The sequence below is a fragment of the Poromitra crassiceps genome, assembly GCF_964638095.1.
Source record: "Poromitra crassiceps genome assembly, chromosome: 1".
NCBI classification, from domain to species: Eukaryota; Metazoa; Chordata; class Actinopteri; order Beryciformes; family Melamphaidae; genus Poromitra; species Poromitra crassiceps.
The window spans coordinates 85,912,167-85,934,499 of NC_139623.1; the positions used below are offsets into that span (position 1 = coordinate 85,912,167).

At 45.5% G+C, this 22,333-nt stretch overlaps 1 protein-coding gene across 1 annotated transcript in view; it reads left to right on the forward strand.

The window, feature by feature from the left end:
- The window catches only part of opcml (opioid binding protein/cell adhesion molecule-like), a gene marked incomplete at both ends in the record, with an annotated part of 498,196 nt that overhangs the window by 471,637 nt on the left and 4,226 nt on the right, over positions 1-22,333 (forward strand). The window contains 2 exons of the mRNA XM_083639111.1: positions 13,620-13,757; positions 14,352-14,472. Coding sequence (XP_083495237.1) covers positions 13,620-13,757; positions 14,352-14,472 — 259 coding nt within the window. The remainder of the gene's footprint in view (positions 1-13,619; positions 13,758-14,351; positions 14,473-22,333) is intronic.

Sequence of the window (22,333 nt, forward strand, 5' to 3'; positions counted from 1 at the left end):
AGAGAGCGAAAGTGAACCGTCACTTCCTGGTTTTCTCCCTGTACCAGCGTGTGAAAAATATGAATGGTTGTGAACGGAGAGATAACGTTACTTTTTTTATCCCGTTTGAATTGTGCCACGGGGTACACTCAGTTTGTCCTGAAACTGAAAAGGTTTAGTTTTGTCAATCAACTACATCTCGTGTCACACATTATACGTCACACCATCAACAACATGGACTGGCGAGGGAGACATCACTTACGCAACTGGTTGTGCGTAGTCTTTCTGATTCCACAAACTGCGACTTTCTTGACATGCATAGTTATCTTTTAAATTGACAGAATTTAACATGTGTACCCCGTAGGGCTGGGTATTGGCAAGGACCTCACGATACGATACATATCACGATATATGGTTCACGATACGATTGTATCATTCATCATACATTGCGATACAATACATATTGCGATATATTGCAATACTCTACATAATTTACTGAAAATTGAATTAGCTATGTACCACCCAGGTAGTGTAATAATAATGTACACAGGGCTCCAGACTAACTTTTTACACTAGGTGCGCCGGTGCACCTTACTTTTTAATTTAGGTGCACCAGCACATAATTTAGGTGCACCCAAATTTTTCACCACGCCTTTTGGCACCACAATAATATTTTAAGCATTACCTTCTTTTTCATTTTGCATACATATTGGCAATTTCTTAAATGATACGCACAAAGATTTTCATGTCAATAAATGTTAAAGTCACTATCACCAACTGAGTTAACACAGTGGGGATTGAGCATATGGCCCATTGATGGAAGCCTTTGCATTTTAAGTATTGCAGCATTTATGAACTGGGTGTCTGTGATGTGATTATCACCTTACATTATGCTCCTAAATTGAAAAAGTTAGGAGCACATTTAAGGACACAATGATTAATCTCTGATACATTACAATTTCGTTTAATTCAATTAAAGTAGGCTACCATTCTCATGATGCACTATGAATGTCTTACCAGATAAGAGTTAATAGTTGGCTATTGTTGTCATTAAATTATCATTAACCATTTATTTAGTCATCTGTAGTTTGCCTAACATTATGTAATGGTGGTCATGATTGTGAACATTCACGTTACTGTGTGATTACTAGTGTAGTGACATATCCCAGTGTGTTGTGAAATGATAGACAGTGAAAAACCGTAGCAGATAGCTGCTCTTAGATGGTCTAACATTAACAGACAGCATAGTCATATTGTAGCGATCCAGAGTTACATGTAATGTGGTGTGCAATAGAAGTGTCTCGATTGCAGCTAGGAACTGATGTGTGAGAGTGTTACTGGGGGGGAACACTATGCTTGGGGAAAACTTCCTGTCAGACAGAGCATGCGTGAAGGCAGTCTCCATGAACAGCCTAAGGAGAAAGCAGCTAGCTAGCTATGGGCGTAGCAACCGCCAAGAGTTGTAAGATAACTAACTGTGAATAAAGAACCCTGTACCAACAAGAAGCCTCATGATTCCATAAATACCAGGAACGCTACATTGGTGTCGGAAGTTAAGCGGTGAATATTGCCTCCATGTCGGCAAGATGGTGAAGAAGTTCCTGAGGAAAGAGCGGAGAAGAATCAGACGAGAGGCGGGAAGAGAGAGAGCCCGGGCGGACAGCCAGGCGTCCGAAGAGGAGCACGACCAGGCAGACATAGCCGCTCCTGCAGAGATCCAAGCGGAGCAGGCGGTGGAAAGCCGGGTGCTGGTGGGGGTAAAGCCCGAGCCAGACGACGTTGCCGCCGTAGCCATGGAAGCTATTCCGCGGCCCAGCGAGGCTAGCCCGCGGGCCAGTGAAGCGGAGCAGGCAGTGGAAAGCCGGGTGCTGGTGAGGGTGAAGACCGAGCCAGACGACATTGCCGCCGTAGCCATGGAGGCTATTCCACGGCCCAGCGAGGCTAGCCCGCGGGCCAGTGACGGAGCTATGGCGCGGACCGAGGCGGCACGGGACGGCGCCCGCCGAGGCAAGAAGGAAGTGAATCCACCGAAATACAACGGTAAAGGCGAGTGGGAGCCATATTGCACAATGTTTAACGTGGCAGCGGACATGAATGGCTGGTCGAGAGAGGAAAGAGCCAGCCATCTTGTGATGTCCCTCGAGGGCGAGGCTATAACGTGCGTGGCGGCGATGGCCGATACAAAAGACTTAGATGTGGTGATAGCGGCCCTGCGGAGGCGCTTCGGCCAATGCGAAGAGAAAGGCATCGTGGTTTGCGGAACTGTGTAACAGGCATAGATGACCGGGTGAGTCGCTGCGGGCACTGGCAACAGACATTGAGATCCTCAGCCAGCGCGTATACAGCCAGCTGCCGCCAGAGTCGCTGGATGAGTTGGCCAGAAACTACTTTATCCAGGCAATCGTGCCGCGAAGTCTAAGCGATCAGGTAATGCTGAAACGGCCAAAGACACTGGAGGTAGCGCTGGAGTTGGCGCTCGAAAGAGAGACAGTGGAGGGTTGGGCCGTGAGCAGCGGCACGAGGGGAGCCGCCCCCATGGTGAGAATGGCGGCAGAGAGCCCGCTGCAGGAAGAGCCAGCGTGGAAGACGGCGTTAGCGGAGCAAGGCAACATGGTGAGAGAACTGTCCGAGTCGGTGCAGCAGTTAAAAGAACAACTGCTCCGAAGCACGACTCTGCAGCCCACCCCCGCTCTGCAGCCCACCCCGCGGAACTATAACTGGACCAGAGGGGCTGGGAGCATGATCTGTTGGGGCTGTGGGCGCCCCGGACATCGGGAAGCAGAGTGCCGCCGGAGAACGTGGAACCAGGGAAACGGCACAGGGCCCGTCTAGAAGGGGCGAGACGGGTCTCCGATGTCATATTCCCCGTAGCCACGTCATCGCGGGAGGGAGCCCATCGACAGCGACGGGGAGGTGGGGCTCCGCCTTCCCCCGAAGTAGACGACATCGCCGGAGCTGTCAGCATGCAGAACGGGCCGCGCAAGATGAACGGCTGCCATGTTCCAGTCTACCTGCAGGGGAGGTACTGTGTCGCCCTGGTGGACACGGGGTGTACGGCAACGCTGGTGAACTCCAACATGATGCCAGAGGGAGCGCTTCTGGAGCAGCCAGCGGCACAGCTGCTGAGGACAGTATCTGGTGAGTTGATGCCGATGAGGGGAAGGGGGTCCGTGATGATAACCGTGGGGGGACAGACAGTGAACTTTCCAGTATGGGTAGTAGAGATGGCGGGGCCCTGTATCTTAGGGGAGGACTACTTGACGCTAAACCAATGCACAGTAGACCTAGGGAAGAGCACACTGACGTTCGCAGGGGGGCCAGTAGTCCAGATGGGCCACCCTCCCACCGCTCCAGGGGAGCAACCAAACGTCAATAGCATCACTGTATACCACGTCACGGTTGAGCACGGGCCCCACCCAGCGACCCAAGCCCCTCACCCAAACCAAGCCCCTGCCCCGCACCAAGCCCCTCCCCCAACCCAGACCCCTGCCCTGCCCCGCACCAAACCCCTCCCCAAAACCATGCCCCTGGCCCACCTCTGAACACTTTCCCTCCGCCACCGCTACATGCGGAAGGGGAGACCGAGAGGTTAGCGGTGCTGAGAAGATTGCATCAACGCCAGAGTGAGGGTTTAGAACCCCAACATCGGGGGGTGGTGTTGGTAAAGAAGAAAAATAGCTCGAAGATGCGATTCTGCGTAGATTACAGGGGGCTGAACAGCGTGACTAAGAAAGACATGTACCCGCTGCCCATCATCGAGGAGCTGTTAGATGCGGTGGGGGAGTCATCCTGGTTCTCATCCCTAGACCTCCGCAGCGGGTACTGGCAGGTGCCCCTCTGCGACGATGCCAAGCCAAAGACCGCCTTCCCCACCGAGAGGGGGCTGTGGCAGTTTCGAGTACTCAGTTTCGGACTGTGCAACGCACCAGCAACGTTCGAGAGACTAATGGAGAAGCTGCTGGGGGACATTCCCCAAACCGAATGCGTCGTGTACTTAGATGACATCTTGACACACAGGGGCTCGTTTCAGGCAGCAGTGGGGGCGTTACGAAAGGTCCTGCAGAAGATAGCCGAGGCGGGTCTGAAGTTACACCCAGATAAGCGCCACTTCATGAAGAGGAAGGTGGAGTTCTTAGGGCATGGCATCGGCGCGGGGGGCATCCGCACCCTGGAAGAGAAGACACGGACGCTCGTGGAGTGGCCCACCCCCAGAGACAAGGGGGAACTCGAGAGCTTCATAGGGCTAGCCTCATACTATAGGAAATTCGTAAAGGGGTTTTGTAAAATCGCAGAGCCACTGTTCCGGCTGAAGGAAAAGAACACAGACTTCCACTGGACGACAGAATGCCACCTAGCCTTCGAATCCCTCAAGAAAGCGCTGACCGAGTCTCCGGTGCTTAGAGCACCAGACCCCACACTGCCGTTTCTACTGGACACTGACGCCAGCAATGGGGGTATGGGGGCCGTGCTGTCCCAGACGGGGCCGGACGGGGAGCGGGTGGTGGCATACTTCAGCAAAACGTTTGACAAAACAGAACGAAACTACTGCGTCACCCGCCGGGAGCTCCTCGCCGTCGTAGAAGCATTACGGCACTTCAGATACTACCTCCTGGGACAGCCTCGGTTCACCATCCGGACCGATCACTCAGCGCTGCAGTGGCTGTGGTCCTTCCGGGAGCTGGAGGGACAGGTGTGCCGCTGGTTAGAAAGGATGGCGGACTACAACTTCACCATAGAGCACAAGGCAGGGGCGCGCCACGTCAACGCAGACGCCCTGTCACGACGGCCCTGCGCAGAGAGAGGGTGTGTGTACTGTGAGAAGAGAGAAAGAAGGGAGAGAGAGCTCCAAGAGGAAGCGAGGATATGCCCTAACCATACGGGGGACGGACCAGTGTGCAAGGCGCTGCAGGTGGCAGAAGCGGCAGATTGGAGGGCCCATCAAGAGAACGACATGGAGTTGTGGCCAGTCCTGCAGTGGGTAGAAGAGGGCCAGAAGCCGCCATGGGAAGAGGTGGCCGGGGCCACCGACGCAACCAAGGGGCTGTGGTCAGAGTTCGAAACCCTGAGCTTGAGCAACGGGGATGCTGCTGAAGTCCTGGAAAGAGCCAGCGACGGGAGAGAGCAAGTGGCGGAAAGTAGTGCCGACGACGTTGAGAGAGGCGGTGTGCAGGAGCTGCCATGGAACTGCAGGGGCCGGACATTTTGGGGTAAATAAAACCCTCCGTCGCCTTAGGCAGGGTTTTTATTGGGGGAGGATGAGGAGAGACGTACAAGACTTTTGCCACCGTTGCAACCTCTGCACAGCGTACAACCAGTCTCGCGCCCCGCTCCAACAGCTAGCAGCAGGGGCTCCCATGGAGAGGGTGGCGGTGGACGTGATGGGACCGTTTCCGCGCACGGAGAATGGCAATCGATATGTCCTGGCCGCCATGGACTATTTCACAAAATGGCCAGAGGCATACGCGCTGCCCGACCAGGAGGTGGGAACGGTGGTCGACGCACTGGTGGCGGGCATGTTCAGTAGGTTCGGAGCACCGGAGACCCTCCACAGTGACCAAGGGAGGAACTTTGAGTCACGGGTGTTCGCCACCATGTGCGAGAAACTGAACATAAAAAAAACGCGGACCACAGCACTGCACCCCCAGAGCGATGGCCTTGTGGAGAGATTCAATCAGACACTGAAGAAGCAGTTGGCCATCCTCACCGAGGAGCACCAGAGAGACTGGGACACGCACCTGCCCCTCATCCTCATGGCCTACAGATCTGCCGCCCAAGAGTCCACCTCCTGCACACCCGCTCTGCTCATGTTGGGCCGAGAACTGCGGACACCAGCGGAGATGGCGTTCGGCAAACCACCGGACGCACTGGATGCGCCCCCGGGGCGAGAGTACGCCAGGAGGCTGCAAGACCGGTTAGAGTCCGCTCATAACTTCGCCTCGAGGCCAGCTGGAAAAGGCGGGCATGAGACAAAAAAGGAACTATGATGTGAGGGCGAGGGGAAACCATTTCCGGGAGGGGGAGTCGGTCTGGTTGTACGCACCCCGGAGGAAGAAAGGACGATGCCCTAAACTGGACTGTCACTGGACAGGGCCATGCAGGGTCCTGGAGAGAATGGGGGAGGTGGTGTACCGAGTGCAGATGCCACTTGGTGGCAAGAAGGTACTCCACCGGGACAGGTTGGCCCCGTACCGGGGGGGGTGCATCCTTCCCCCAGATCTCAGTCGCCCAGCGGTCTCACCTAGACGCGCTGGGAGAAGGAATCTGTTTCCACGGAGAGGGGCGTCCGGCTATGACCGGACGGCCACCACCCAGGGACTTGAGGTCTCAGAGACACTGCAGGCGGGGTCGGTCCCGCAGGCAGAATCACAGGGAGTAACACGGCCGCGTAGAGAGCTAAGGGCTCCAGGACACTTGGGGGATTTTGAGTTATATAAAAAAAAAAAAAAAAAAAAAAAAGAGGATGGTGGTGGTTTTGAAATGGCTGTAAAGAAAAGAAAGAAAATGTACATGGCATGAGATATGGTGGTGGGATGGAATGTGTTTGAAAAAAGTGTGTTAAGAAAAAAAGGAGAGACTATGTGGGGGACAGACGAGTTATGGGTGTGTTTTGGTACAGGGGGATATGTGTTGGTTGTGGTGCCAGCGTGGGAGCTGGCCTTATTGTTGGGCGGGGAATATGTAGCGATCCAGAGTTACATGTAATGTGGTGTGCAATAGAAGTGTCTCGATTGCAGCTAGGAACTGATGTGTGAGAGTGTTACTGGGGGGGAACACTATGCTTGGGGAAAACTTCGTGTCAGACAGAGCATGCGTGAAGGCAGTCTCCATGAACAGCCTAAGGAGAAAGCAGCTAGCTAGCTATGGGCGTAGCAACCGCCAAGAGTTGTAAGATAACTAACTGTGAATAAAGAACCCTGTACCAACAAGAAGCCTCATGATTCCATAAATACCAGGAACGCTACAATATTGTCAACAACACATTTTAGCGATCTTGAATTATATGTTGGTAACGTTACATGATACGCTGCCCCTGTGGACTGGCTTATATTGGTAAGACCACCAGGAAACTAAAACAGAGGATCAGTGAACATAAAAGCACAATACGTAGAAATGATCGGGACTATCCAATTGCAATCCATTTCAACGACTCTCACCATGACATTTCCACGTTACGTTTTTGTGGTATGGAACAGGTCACCTTGCCACTCAGAGGCGGTGACCTTGATAGACTGTTAAAACAGCGTGAATCCCACTGGATCCACACACTTCAAACACTGGCACCAAAAGGACTAAACGATGAACTGTTACTTAACATGTTTCTATGATCCCCTTCTATTCCTTACTTTTATAAATTTTTTAAAAAATTTCTATATTTTCTATATTGAACTATGTATTCTAATAACTTTTACTAATTTTGTCCTTGCAGGGTTTGTTTTTTGCCATAGGAATCTCTGGAACGACACATAAGCCGTAATTTGTTGTTGATTTTTGTAGACTATTATAATATTCTCTTGAATGTAAATGTTGATCTCTCTCTTTTTTGACTCCTCCTGTGAGGCTCACAGGGACCCACCTGATACAGACTCATAGCCGAGTACTCTGTGTGAACCTCACCTTATTTATATACTATCTAAGTATTTTCTAAACATGATTGTTAATGTATTTCACTGTGTGCTAATTGATGATGTGTAAATTGTGATGCCTCTCAGCCTGTCTCTCATGTGGGGCTGTGATTGGCTCAGCCAAAACAGCCACTCCTTATTTAAGATGGCTTCTAAATGCCCATAACCATTTGTTTGAAAAAGGTCTGAGACCGAAACGTTACAATTAAATTTATTTTTGCAAGTTTGGACAGTGTGCGGGACTCTCTTTATTTTTGTGTGAATTATATCCTTGTCCTACGCACCTGCCCCAAGAGAGATGTGCGGAGTTTTCCTTCGAACGTTAATAATGCCAGAATTTGCTTGATAGTTAGCTAGCATCCCGCTAGCGATGCTAACATTAGACGCTAAGATGTCATTGTCATGCCAGCCAACCTAATGTTAGTCAGAACTCTGCTGAAGCCGTAGCTTTGTCTCCCGTGTACAAAACCACCATCTGACACATTTTAATTCCATCTGTTTGTGACTCCGATTCCGGTACGAGTGAGTCTGGCCGGGTCACACCAGTAATCTGGACGGCTGGCTGCGGACTGTCCTGTGTTGTACTAGCGATAAGGACGATACCACCTTGAAAATCGACCAATGTTGTTTTCCTTGTGAGGACGGCCTGCATGTTTTGCACAGTCTTGCCAAACCTTGAACTCTCCTTGGAGATATTTAAACAGTGGATGAAAGCTTTATAGCTGATGATAGCTATAGAATGTCAGTGACTCATTCCTGTTGATGACTACCCCTACTGCTTGCTTCATGGTACCGTCCAAATTATATTTCATGTTATGGGTGGTTATTACATGTCTCTGATTATGACTGCCTCCTGCAACTTCTGTTTCTGTTTTTGAGCTTAGGCCTTGTACAGCTTCATCGGTTTTCTGTGCAAGTAAAGAAGAAAAAGGAGAGCTCTTAAACATACTTTGGACTGATGCTTTTTTTATTTTCACCTCCTGAACTGTTGCCTGTCAATCATGAAGGCAATAGTGTGTTTTTAAGCTAAATTACCCTCTTTGTATTTAGATGGGAATTGCAATCGGACTATCACTACAACACCTTCATGTGCATCCCATTAAAACAACAGATTCCAACTAGTAAAATAAGATCATTACTGTTCTTTTTTTCATACTTTCTTTCTTTGCGCTTTTTAATCGATAGGCCCTTTTCACAGCAACCATTTTGATGTGGTAAAGCAGGAAGTAAAGCAGGTGTAACCAATAACACTAATGAGGGCCCCGGCACTGGAACACCTAAATGGAATGGAACCATCATTAATGGTATTGGTTACACTGCTTTACTTCCTGCTTTACCACCTCAAAATGGTTGCTGTGAAATGGGTCTATAGGCCTCCACAGATAAATGTGATAATGTGGGATTTGGGTGTGAAAGTGCACAGGCAGATGAAATGGCATGTAACTCCATTCCCAGATCACAGAGCCAGTCTCTCTATGCCAGAGTCTGTTGGGGTTTGCTTGTTCTTTCCTGCCTCTGCCAGCAAAATGCTGGAGCAGAATTTGACTGCTGTGCACAGAGCACACAGTTGTGTCGGATAACAATGAAGTGAAAAATCGAACACATGGTTAGGCTTTTGGAGCAGTCTCTTTAGAGTGCTGGTTGAGGCAAAAACCTGTGTATACTCTGAAAAATGTTGCTCAGACATTATTCCAGTGCATGTTGCTGTGTAGTCATTGCGAGATTGGAATTGGCAACTTTTCACTTTTACCTGCCGGTGAAAGTGTGCATTTTAGAAAAGCATATCAATTATAATAATAACCTTTCCATCACAAGGCAGTGAAAATATTGGACTATTTGTATTAAAAAAAACAAAAGAAGTGTAAGGCATTCTGCTCTGATAGCCCAAGTTAAAAGCCATTTTTGTGTCCCTCCATGATGGTACAGTACAAGCTATGCAGGACATTGAGGCGATTTACACCTGGCATTAACATGCATTTTCTGCCATCAGATTGGAATCAGATTGTGCTTGACCACATTACCCTGATTTCATTTACACCTGGCGTTAACATACGTTTTGGGTGATCAGATTGCAATCTGATTCCAATTTGATCACCCAAAATGGGTGTCCTCTTAATCCGCATACAGATGCTGTATGCAGATTGAGAGGATGCATTGCATTTACATTTGTGTTCAATGTGTACACATGTGACCACCTCCGGATGTGGTTTGTCCGATCAGATTGCAATGCGTCTTCAATGTGTCTTGGGGGCATTTACACCTGTACTTTCAAGTGTTTAAGCACAATCTGATCGCAATCTGATAACAGAAAATGCATGTTAATGCCAGGTGTAAATGGCCTCATTATGTCTGTCTGTCTGTCTTTTTCACCTTCGTACAAACATTAAAAAATGTATGAGGACAAGCTGATTTTATTGAAACCATAACTCCTTAATGCTTAAATTGCTTAATGCAGCCCACATGTTATGTGAAGACTATCTTGACAGAAATGTGTTAATTAATGCATGAATTAGCTTAATTAAGGGACTCATTAGCATAACGGGTTGTGTTTAATATATCATGGTGATTATGGTGGCACATTACGTAATGTAAGGACCTTGTTTAACATTGGCTACCTGAAAAGTCAAAACAGTGTGTCTTGGACACTGGTTTTTAATAAGTTATTTTAATGTTGTGAAGAGGACCTGTTGATTGCTTTCTGCCGGACATTTCTACACTCACAAATCTTTGGTCTTTTCTACTGCCCTGCTTGTAATTGAGCTGCACTAATCTGTCTACAAAACTGCACAGAGTGCTGTCTAGGCAGCAGAGCTCCTTAAGCTAATGGCTAATATTGCCGTGGTGCTCCACCGAGTGCTTTTAGATGCTCATTTGTGCCGGCTGCCATCCGGTACTTTAATGGCTCTCTTATTAGTTATCCAGTCATGCTATACTGACACTGATGTTGTGCTGGACTTATGATCATCATAGCAGGCCACTGATGGTGGGTGCTGATGATGATGGTGATTGTTTTTAAATTCATTGTCCAGAGTAATGTGTGATGATGATTCTGGTATTTCCTTATATTGGGCACCAGGGTCATTTTGATTGATTGATCAATGGATTGTTTCATTGTAGCCACGTCTGTTCATGTCATATGGCACCGTTTCATTGCTTGGACCTGCATTGCTTGCATCATCTTGTACAATACATGCTGTTGATGTAATACTGTACCAGCTGCTGTGTGACAACACAGTTCATCCTCAGGAATTAATAGAGTATTGATTCTATTGTATTCAATTCTGGGTTGTTCTAAAATTGTAAGCTGACCTCTGACACTATCACTGGTAACAATGCTGTAATGAGCACATATAGATGCACATATCTAAGCAGGTTGAGTGGGAATCAGCATCAAGTTGATAAAACCCATACACTGTTAGCTTCTTTCTTCACCAATTATTGTGACAAAAACTAACAGATGGAGTTTCACTCCAACATGGATCCTTGTGAGGTTGCCGCCATCCTTGGCACTTGTAATCAGGTTAGACACTTTTGAATTCAAACTAGACAAGAGATGATTGTTCCGCAGAGAGAAAAGGTCATTTGGATTGCGAAATTGTCTCAGAGACAAAAATAATCTTAAACCAGATGCATCTTCCTGACTGTCTTGACACCTAAAGTTGAGTTGCAGGAGTACTGAACAGGATTACCATATGCTTTTTTGAAGCATCTGTTGGTTTTTGACTGGAAAAAGACTCAATGACGGTATGGTTGAAGCTGTGCTGCCATAGCTTTCCCAAGTCCCTGTAATTTAACATGGGTTGAGTACGATACTTCAGGCTAGCTCTATAGATAGCCTAAAAATAGGGTGAATAGAGGAAAAAGTATGTTAGAGGAGCCACAGTGTCAACAAAATAACATGTGTTGGTTTCTAGAGAAAGAGTTTGAAAGTCAGCATTTCAGAGAACATTAACTAATTATTATACTATTTACTTATATGGTGAAATGTGATAAATGATTCAAGTTAATTTGTTCATGTAGCCCTGCATCACCAGCATGGCTCAAAGGGCTTTACAGAGAAAGAGCCTAACTGGATCTAACTGATCAACAATCAGCCATATAACACAATTATGTAACACAAGGCAGCAAAACAAAGCACAAACAAATGATCCTTTTAATATCACTAGGCATCTCGCGAGCTCGCATTCGGAGCTCGACGGCTGCGCGGCCTTGCCCGCAGCTCGGCTGCTGTGTGGCCTTGCCTGCCCTATTGGCGCACGCACAATGTCTCCCTCTCTCTCTCCCTCAGTCTCTCCCCCCTCTCTCTGTCTCCCTCTCTCCCTCCCTCTCCTCCTCTCCCTCTCCTCTCTCTCCCTCTCCCTCAGTCTCTCTCCCCCTCTCTCTCTCTCTCTCTCTCTCTCCCTCCCTCTCCTCTCTCTCTCTCTCTCTCTCCCTCTCCCGCAGTCTCTCTGATGATGTCATCAGTGGGATTCATGACATCACTGATGAAGTCATCAGTGGGATTTATGACATCACTGATGATGTCGTCAGTGGGATTTATGAAATCACTGATGAGGTCATCAGTGGGATTCATGACATCAGACAGGGACAGACAGAGAAACACAGACAGACAGACAGACAGACAGACAGACAGACAGAGCCCTAGCTCCCATTTATTTACTGATGATGATATTGTGTAGATTTTAGGGGCACAGTGAAGCGAAAGTTAACCCAGTATATTACAATGCTGATGACAATACTGGGCATGTAATCATGAATGAGATTATGTTTTGAAAGCAAACCTGCCATCCGTGGCCGTCATTAAAGCAGTCACACTCTGCAATCATAAAATAACGCAGTAACTCAACACCACTTTGTCACCCTCAGTTTGCCTAATATAGTTATCCATGATGAAAATGTGTAATTACCTGTGCTAGCACTTCCCATGGTTATATGCAACAAGCTGATTATCCCTAGCCCACAACCTTTTCAGTGAATCCCCAGCCAGCTGCAATAGAGTCTGCAGGATTTGGAGAGAACATAATGATATTATGCTAATGTAGAGATATTGCTGGATTGACATTTCTAGTGATTGGGATTAGTGCTCCGCCCACGCAGCCGTAGCTTAAGGTCTTTCTGTCACTCCAACATGCTTTTAACATGGCCTGTCACTCCAACATGCTTTTAACATGGCTTGTGTCGGGGCTCATTTGTGCTGTTACTCAAGTGGGCTTGTTTCAACGCAATTAGTGGATGTTCTTTGTATAATATGTGCATGCCTTGAGCTAGTTGCCTTTTGGAGGCATATAGAGCAGTTTCCATATACTTGGGGACAGACTGCTGCTGGAGTCTGTTGATTCTATCTTATTATCAAGATCTCTGACAGGGGCAGTGGCAAAATTTCCCTTATCTGTTCAGTGTGCATGTATCACATGAAGGGAAGTATGGGTATCTTAACAGTTCATCGGTAAAGAAAGGATATTGTGTTCCCCGTGAATATCTTGTGGTTTGTGCAAATTGAAATTGAACCAAAGATTGGGATTTCACCAATTGGAAAATGATGAAGGCTCCTGTGTGAGCAGAAACATGTTGGTGTTTTTTCTACCCAAAGACCAGTGTCGCCGTGGAATGTTTAATGTTTGCTCCCTTTCTACTCTACAAAAGTTTTTTTTACAAGAGACAAAAGTGTGTGTGTGCGTGTGTGAGTGCGTGCGCGTGCATGCGCGTGTGTGTGTGTGTGTGTTTTACATGTAAGTGGGTGGGGAGTAGGGAGGAGGTGCTGATTTTTCTGGCTTTCAATGCTCTCTTTTTGACCGGTATTCTGTTCGGAATAAAAACTCTGCACCTATTTCTGTCCCAATGTTCCTGTTGCTCTAATTAGCTAGGTTACTTGTAAATGTGATCATCTTCCTCATCAGGCCACTCTGTAGATCACGATGTGGTGTTACTTGTGCCGGAATCAATATGTTCTATGAATGTTGTTGCCATTCATTTACAGTACTGATGCATCTCCTCCCCTGTCCCCTTCCTTTTCCACAGGAACGTATAAATTTGTCACTGAGGGGGAACATCTGGAGTTGGCAGCCATCACCAAAGAGCAGTCAGGATCGTATGAATGCATCGCTTCCAATGACATCTCAGCCCCTGATGTCAGGACAGTGCAAGTCACCGTCAACTGTAAGAGTGAAAACTATTGCATAACACACATAACATAATGCAGTTTACCCACCTCTTTGAAATGAGGCAGAGAGTTTACTCATTTTTAGATCAACTGTATCAACCAATGAGGGGAAACGACTCACCCTGGATAGTTGACCCACCTCTGTATTTACCACTACACCCCTGGATACTGTTAAATGTATGATGTCACTGATCATGTCACTGCTGATATTCCCAATGTTGGGAACCCCTGCTTTAAATGCTCACGTTTTCAGAATCCTATAAGTAGCAAATTAGGATTGTAAATCTATTTTGCAATTTTCTATCTGCAACACACACACCCTCAACTTGTGTGAGCCGCGAGTACAATGGACTGCAGCGGCTGACAGACAGATGAGAACGTCTAATTTTTTCCATCCAGCCACTTAGCGCCATGAAAACCTGTGAAGTTATTTCACATGTAATTACTGACATGTTAGGTAATGAGCTCAACCACACGGTAGAGTATACTATGGCTGTGACGCTAAGCGCATTACGGCAATACCGCAATACCGCGGTCACATGACTCTATGCTTTTGTAAAACATATTTGTCTTTGTGATCCGTCCCACAGATCCTCCCTTCATTTCCAACGCAAGAGGCACGGGTACTCCGGTGGGACAAAAAGGAATCCTACAGTGCGAAGCCTCTGCTGTCCCAAGAGCAGATTTCGAGTGGTACAAAGAAGACCGTAGGCAAGTCTCTCCTCTGAGCTCTGTGATTTTCATACCGGCATACCAGCCTTGTTTCCAATCAATATTAGGCTACAGACACAACTATTGAGTTGTCGTGGTGTGGACTTACTTTTATTTGAAATGACCAAGATTGGATCATCAGTGTCAATAAGTAGGGCTGGGTTCAAGAAATTGATTCTCAGATTTTTAATCGATTTTTATTTTATTTTAATCCTCGTTTTTTTTTTTAATAAACATAGGCTAAAATATTATGCTGTGTGTGGTAGTTGAAACATAGTTTCAAGTTGACGTTTATTTATGTTTGTAGTTGAAACAAAAACAAATACTGTAGGCTACATAAATGGAAATGTTTGATTATTAATATCTACTTTTAGAAATTATATAAGCTGAAATCAAATCACTGTGCATAATTGTGAAAGTGTCTTTATTGACAGATGAAAAGGCTGTTATTTACCCTTTGTCACCACCTGGTGAGTAAATATATTAAAATTGACAAACAACCAGTCCGCAACTTTTTTCCCCATGTATCTACTTGGCGCAAAAAAGGTTGGGAACCCCTGTGTTACATAACTGGACAGTCATGTAATTCAGGTTACAGCTCAAAAAACACGTTTTGGTATCACTAACCAAATCGATATTGAAATGAATCGAATCGGGATTAATCGATTCGCACCCTTGTGAATCGAAATCGAATCGATTCTTGAAATTCAAACCAATACCCAGCTCTATCAATAAGTGATGCCCCCCCCCCCCACCTCCCATGTTCTTGTTTAAAGTAAGATTCAGGTTTTGATGTAATGAGATAATCCTTCCTTGCCCTGCTGCCCTGTATTTTCTTCTTACTATGGGCAAAATAAGCAGATTTAATCACATTATGAACATGTAAAAATAGATTCCATCATAGTCAAATTATTTCCAAAACAGCCATGGTCAGCAAAGGCAAGTATTATTATTTTTACACTGTAATTGGTTTATGTCAGTGGGGTGCATTGCTTGGAGGTTTAGAGGGTATTATAGTATAATGCCGCTTTTTCCAACTCCAGGCTGGGGCCTGATAAGATGTTTATGAGCAGCCCCGGAGCTGGTAAGCTGATATAAACACAGGCTATGTTGCAGTGTTAAATGGTCCTTGACGGTGACAGCGGCGTTGCTCGTCAGTCCCCGAGACAAAATCGGTCCACAAGAACAAAAAGATGGAGAAGGGTGATATAATAAATGACTTGCATTGGCAAACATGGAACGAGGCGATGAGACCGCAGCAGGAATAGCGCTGGTAATAATAATGAAAGCAAAAAAGTTACGACATTAGCTTATGGTGCACTAAAGCATGCAGTGCACAATTTGCTTCAATATGCCACTCATCTGTTAGTTAAGAATAAGCTGCTGATCTAGTTATATTAAGACATTTGGCTGGGGTGTGAAACAGTGGTATGCAATTCTTCTGATTTGTCAGCTTCAATTGTGTGCAGGTATAAAACAGGGTTCCCACATGCTCTTTAACGTGTGTGCAGGTATAAAACAGGCTTCACATGCTCTTTAAAGTGTGTGCAGGCATAAAACAGGCTTCCCATATGCTCTTTAAAGGGGAACTAACTAGGGATGGGCATCGAATTTCGAATTTTCGAATAATCATTGTTATTATCAAGGTCGACTTTTATTATTGAAATTCGAAATTCGTTTATTGAAAAAAAAAAAAAAAAAAAAAAAACTTTTTTTTTTTCTTTTTTTCCTTTGTGAGTGAAATGTTGCATTGTCTCCCCTGATTCTAAGTATAGTTGAATCGCTTGGTTTGAGCAAGTAAAACAATTTTTATAAGCAACCTCTCCCTCTTCATGGGATTTCATCCGCCATTCATTTTTCCATAAACCTTGCTTAAAATGCTTATAAAAATTGTTTTACTTGCTCAAACCAAGCGATTCGACTATACTTAGAATCAGGGGAGACAATGCAACATTTCACTCACAAAAAAAAAAAAAAAAATACATTTTTAATTTTTTTTACATTTTATTTTTATTTTCGAATTTCGATTAAAAGTCGACTTTGGCCAGCGAATTTCGAATAGTGTTTTTGCTAGAAATGCCCATCCCTAGAACTAACCCCCCCAGATTTCTGGCAAAACGGCCTGATGCTTAAAGGCCGGCTTTACCGTGGGGAATATGAATATATATTAAATCTCACGCCCCTAAGGTTTTCGAATCCGTTGAAATTTTTGAAATTGGTTGTTTCCCGCCAGAGATATCACCAGAAATCCACTCTGTGTGGAGGGGGGGGGGTGGTGGAGGGGAGGGGCGGGTGCGGGGACCCGAAATACTACATTTCCCACAATGCACTGGGCTCGCGTGGCCTTCGTTTTCATGCCCACCCCTCAGGCATTTGGCTGATATCAAACTCCAGTAGGTGGCGGTAATGCACATATATGTTTGCCAACCGCCATAAAACTCAAAGAAGAAGAAGAAGGCTTCGACAATAAAAGATACAAAGAAGAAGAAATAAATCGAAAATAAAATTGCCTCCAAATTGCACCAAATGTAAACGGTAGTATATATGTCGGGAGATGTCTTCATAAAAAAAAATTCATGCATTTTAAGGCATTTTCGTAGGAGTTACGCGCATCTGATGTTGTAACTATTTTCTGTAAAAATGTGTAAAAATGGGTACATTGCTCAGCGTTGATTTCGTTACTTCAACTCACCTACTACTAGATGTAAAATTTGACGAGCTTTCCAATGCCGCCAGTCCCGTGTATTTTGGTGCTTCCGTTCCAGAGATAAGGGGCTCTATTCTCCCACAGGCCATCGGCGCTATTACGGGCCTTAACCGCAAAAAAACGTGCCTTGCGCCTGTTTCGGCAAGATAGCAATAGGCTTTAGGCTGCCAAATGCGCTTTAGGCCGAATGGGCGTGGCGCAGTCCCAAAGTGGGCGTGTCGGCGCTAAATACCAGCCTAGTGATATCTTGGGAGCTGGCGTACATTTAGCGCTTTGCGCTTTTGAAAAGCACGCCTATTCTGTACCTTCACTGCTTCTTCTCTGTCACCCTTCTCTCTCTCTCTCTCTGAGTTCCCAGCATGCATTGTGTTTCTTCATTTCGCTACTAAATAGCCACCAAATGAGCCAAAATAGATATAAAAGGTAGTTCTAAATTAATGTGTAATGGTAACACAGCCTGCCATTGTCAACATTTCAATATTGGACCAAATAAAACTTGAAATGAAAACACCACCCTATGTGAAACATATATGTCCTCCTGGGCATATATATACCCCTTGTCGAGTTAACGTGATTTAGAGAAGTAACAGCGGAACGCGCTTCGGAACGCGCTTCTAATGGCATCTGCTATACTGTGATGTCCCTCCAATATTTCACATTTAGGCCCTATTTCACATTTAGTTTTACAATAAAAACACATTTATGCAATGACTTGACATAATGTAGGGTATATTTATGTGCATCATCCTTCCTGCAGCAGGCAAGAGAAAATGATATCTTTCTGGACAAACTTTCACCAATCTAATAGGCTATATTTTTCTAGCTGATGCATAGAACATTATTTTCACTTTGATCTTGCTATAGTGTAGCGTATTTACATGCTTGCAGTATTGAAACTGCAGTTAGATTGGTTTGAGAAGCATAATAATATGGAATAATAGCCTATAATGCAGACAGACAGGCTGGATGAAGGGAGGGGGGGGGGGGGCAGAGCGTTTGGCTTTCGTCTGGTTTTGCGGGATCACTGGAATTGGAGCTAAAAAGGCAAGCGTGCGATTCGTTTATTGCACTTATCCAATGAGCATGACGGTGCATAATTTTACGCCTAAAAGGCGTGGTTGTAATGCTTTGGGCTGCATCTAGCGCCAGCACGACGATATCAAGTGCGCCTTTCCACGCCCACTGCTTTGATCTGCGCCTGCCGCTCGGCCTAGAAACTGCGCCGATGCAACGATAGGGGCCATGGTCTCTTGGCAAGGAGCTATGGAAAGCTAACCTAGCTACAGTATGCTATGCGGGTGAACAAGATGGCTGCCTTTTGCTTTTCGTCGAGAGCTCTGAAGGGGCGTGGAGGACCTCTAGAGGCGGGACCATGGCTCACAAGACTTGTAGTTCATAGGCGCTCGAGTTCCGCAAGCGGGGAGGGAAGCCGGGTGACGCGTAACGCGTCATCCGGCTTCCCTAAAAATGTGAGAGATGCCTGATAGGTCAGGCAGTGAAGCTCCAATTTCAAAATATTTCAACGGATTCTAAAACCTTAGGGGCGTGAGATTGATATATATTCATATTCCCCACGGTAAAGCCGTCCTTTAATAAAAAAAAAGAAAGGCAGCAAATTCCACCCGCTAGTTTGTTCAATGCAGGCTTACTGTTGTGAAAGAAGCAGAAGAGCGTCTGCTCTTGTCTCACTATACTCTTTGTCTGCTGTCAGACCGGAAATATGTACCTGAAACGGCACCATGACAGTTCATCTGCAATGCATCGATAAAAATGTTATGACTAATACGTCTATTACAACTAGCCAACGCTGGTGGCCTCTATGGAAACAGCGTTACTCGAAATGGTTAAAAGTTACATTAATCTGGTCATTCAGTGGTGTTTAATGCTAGCCTAGGTAAACCCAGCCACCACGTGACCTGCTCTCTCAGTTCCCAGTCACTATCGTCTAGCGAACGGGCCATTCAAATCGATTTCCGCGGCGGTTGAAAGACTCCCGCAGACCCGCAGCCACCCCGCAGCCAATGAGTGACGGCGTGACTGCCAACATCAGTCCTGCCGTGATCGGCCAATCAGAGAGTGCGTCTTTGTCAATGACGTATAACAGCTGCAGCGGCTAGCCATTAGCTTTTGGTCTTTCCAAAGCATAGCTCCCGAGCTAGCTACTAGCTATGGCTATGAACAGCTACAGCTACGTATTGTTGTGTCGCCATTAAATGCGCTAATGGAGGACCAGATACGCGAGGCTTCTAATCTGGGAATCAAGGCGTTGCAGATCGGTGGGGTGAATGATAAAGACAAGGACATGGATGCTGCAAGCTTGTGTATGCAAGTCCAGAGGCCTTGATGAAGAAAAAGTGGCGAAATATGCTGGCACCGGCTACGTTATTAAATGCTGTAACGTTAACGGTAATTCTCATGTGTATGGTTTATTTAGCCTACTCAATCTCTTCTGAGATTATAACGTTAACCTGTTAGGACGCTGTGAGCTTGTGTATATAAGTCCAGAGAACTTGATGAAAACAAAGTGACAAAATATCCTGGCATCGGGTACACGAAAATTAACGTTATTAAATGCTGTAACGTTAACTGTAATTCTCATGTGTATTGTTTATTTAGCCTACTCAATCTCTCAGCCCATGTTGATGCTGAACCAAATGACCAGTCCGGCTGCAATGGTTGATTTGTGAGGTTAATGGCAGCCAACAGAACTTCATATTGTTTCCATACTGTACTGCATGTTGTACTGCATGTTGTACTGTTCATACTCAAATTGTACTTTTTTGAATGGAACTGAATAAAAATGTTTTTGTTTGATACTCTATTCTGTTGTATTGTCATGTGAGAATGAAAACAGCTATATTAATAGTACTTCAAAACAGTGGTTCTCAAAATGTTTCCACATAAGGATCCTTAAACTGAATAATGTGATGCTAGACTGTGCTTGTTTATTTAGCAAAAAAAGTGTAGTTAAAGTTATACATTCATAACTTGTTCTGCAGTCATCAATCAGACAATTCTCCAAAGCAAGTGTTAACTACATTCAGAGTGAGCCAGTTATAAAAACATAACATGTAACACATCACAGCAATACTGTAGCCTACAGTCCAGTGGTATGGTGGGCTCACTCTCTCGTCCAGAAGCTGCAGATGTCATTATCCACGTTATTGATGATTATTTATAAAAAAAATCTCATTGTGTAAATATTTTGTGAACGCACCAATAGTTAGAGAAGGAAACCTCTCTTTGCATTTTATTTTGTTTTTTAATAAAAGTAGGCTACTTGTGATATCTCACGTAGAAAATGCAGATGTGAACAGCTAGGTTAATGACAAATCTGGAATATCACCCAAGGAAATACCACGGTTTAATGCCAACAGATAAACCATACAGATTTGTTGTAATTGTGAACACAAATAAGGGATCAAAGACATGGTTTTCAAGTATAACACAATGTACAACTTTTATTCAAAGACAGGATTGAAAAATATAGGTCACTTGTATTCACTTCAGACAAGACACTACGTTAAAGTCTGAAATTTACCTAGATTTGCTATAAAAATTGACATTTCAGCTTGTCACCTGATGTCATTATTAATGGCTTAACATCTAGCTAGGTTGCATCTGGAATATGATCTGGATTATGTATAATATACAGCATTTCGGTATATTCCTACCTCTTAACATATAGCTAGCTAGGTTGGATCTGGAATATGATATCAAGGCTTGATACATTTGTAGCCTACTCATACAGCAGTGTGAAGCTCATCTAGCTAGGTTGCACCTGGAATATGATATCAAGCCAGTAATGTCAGGTCTCAGTCGCATTCACGCTAACCTCTTAACGTCTAGCTATAGCTAGGTTACATCTGGATTATGTATAATATACAGTATAATACTACGCTATAGGTCATGACATTCACATTAACGCCTCCAAAAATCTACGGTAGCTAGCTAGCGTTAAATAGGTTTATCTGTAACCACGCTGAAATGTGAGGGCATTAACGTTAATATTTCAATTAGGTCAAACACACCTTACCGTTATGACTGCGGCCGTTTTTGATTAACATTAGCGTTAAGTCCATGATCAAATCTAGCATTTCGGTATATTCAATGTGTGTGTGTGAAAAGGATGTTAGCATGCTAGCATTATTAGCACAGAATGTATACAGTCCATGGTACAACGTTAGGCCTTCAAGTCCTGAGGCGAACAGCACCGGAGGATGAAGTCTGCAGACTGGCTAAGCTCTTGCATTCAGTGTCCAACAAGCACGCCTGTTTCCTCATCAGGTTGGCAGCAGCTGACTGAGAAGGGTTTAGAATTAATACCTGAAAGAATAAACAGAGAGGACGTCAGTACAGTAGACACATGTAACAGTATAGATCCCCGTTATGAGGTCTGTTGATCAAAATATCACCTCAAGCTATATCGAAATCGCGTTTTAGTGGACGGGCAGCGATCATCCAAACGGGTTCATAGCTGGTCTGCGGCTAGCTAGTAGCTAGCAACGTAGCCATCGATTAAAACAGCGTTACATTTATGATCTTTTAGTGATGTTGGTAGACACACGTAACAGTATATCCCCGTTATGAGGTCTGTTGATCAAAAGATCACCAAACGCTATATCGAAATCGGGTCTGAGCGGACGGGCAGCGACCATACAAAGGACAGCTTGTACAAGCTGGGGCTTCTCATCACCTGGACACATTTTACGGCGAAATTATCTGATAAACTGGCTGCGCATAACATTACTTATTTGCGGGAGTGCACGGGGGAAGTGGAGATTAATCGTGCAGCACTAGTACATTAGGTTATAAGTACATACCTCAGTCAGACTCTGGCAAATCCGACATGATTCGCTATCCTGTTGGTGTAGTTTCACACCAACCCTCTCCAGGCGTAGAAATACCCCCTTCTCGAGTGGTTTGCAGCTGCCCAACTTGCCTTTAGAACGAAGGTTTCTCACAACCTGCAACCTGTGGTTGCTAGCAGTAGCCTAGTGAGTTAGCTAGGTGGAGTTAGCTCGAGCGCTAACAACAAAGGTCGCAGAGCGATGACGCCATCTGCTGCACTGCGCATGTGCTCTGTGCACAAAGCTGGTTGGATGACGGTTGCGTAATGGAGCGGTCTATCGGGGGGGGGCCAACAACCGCAGG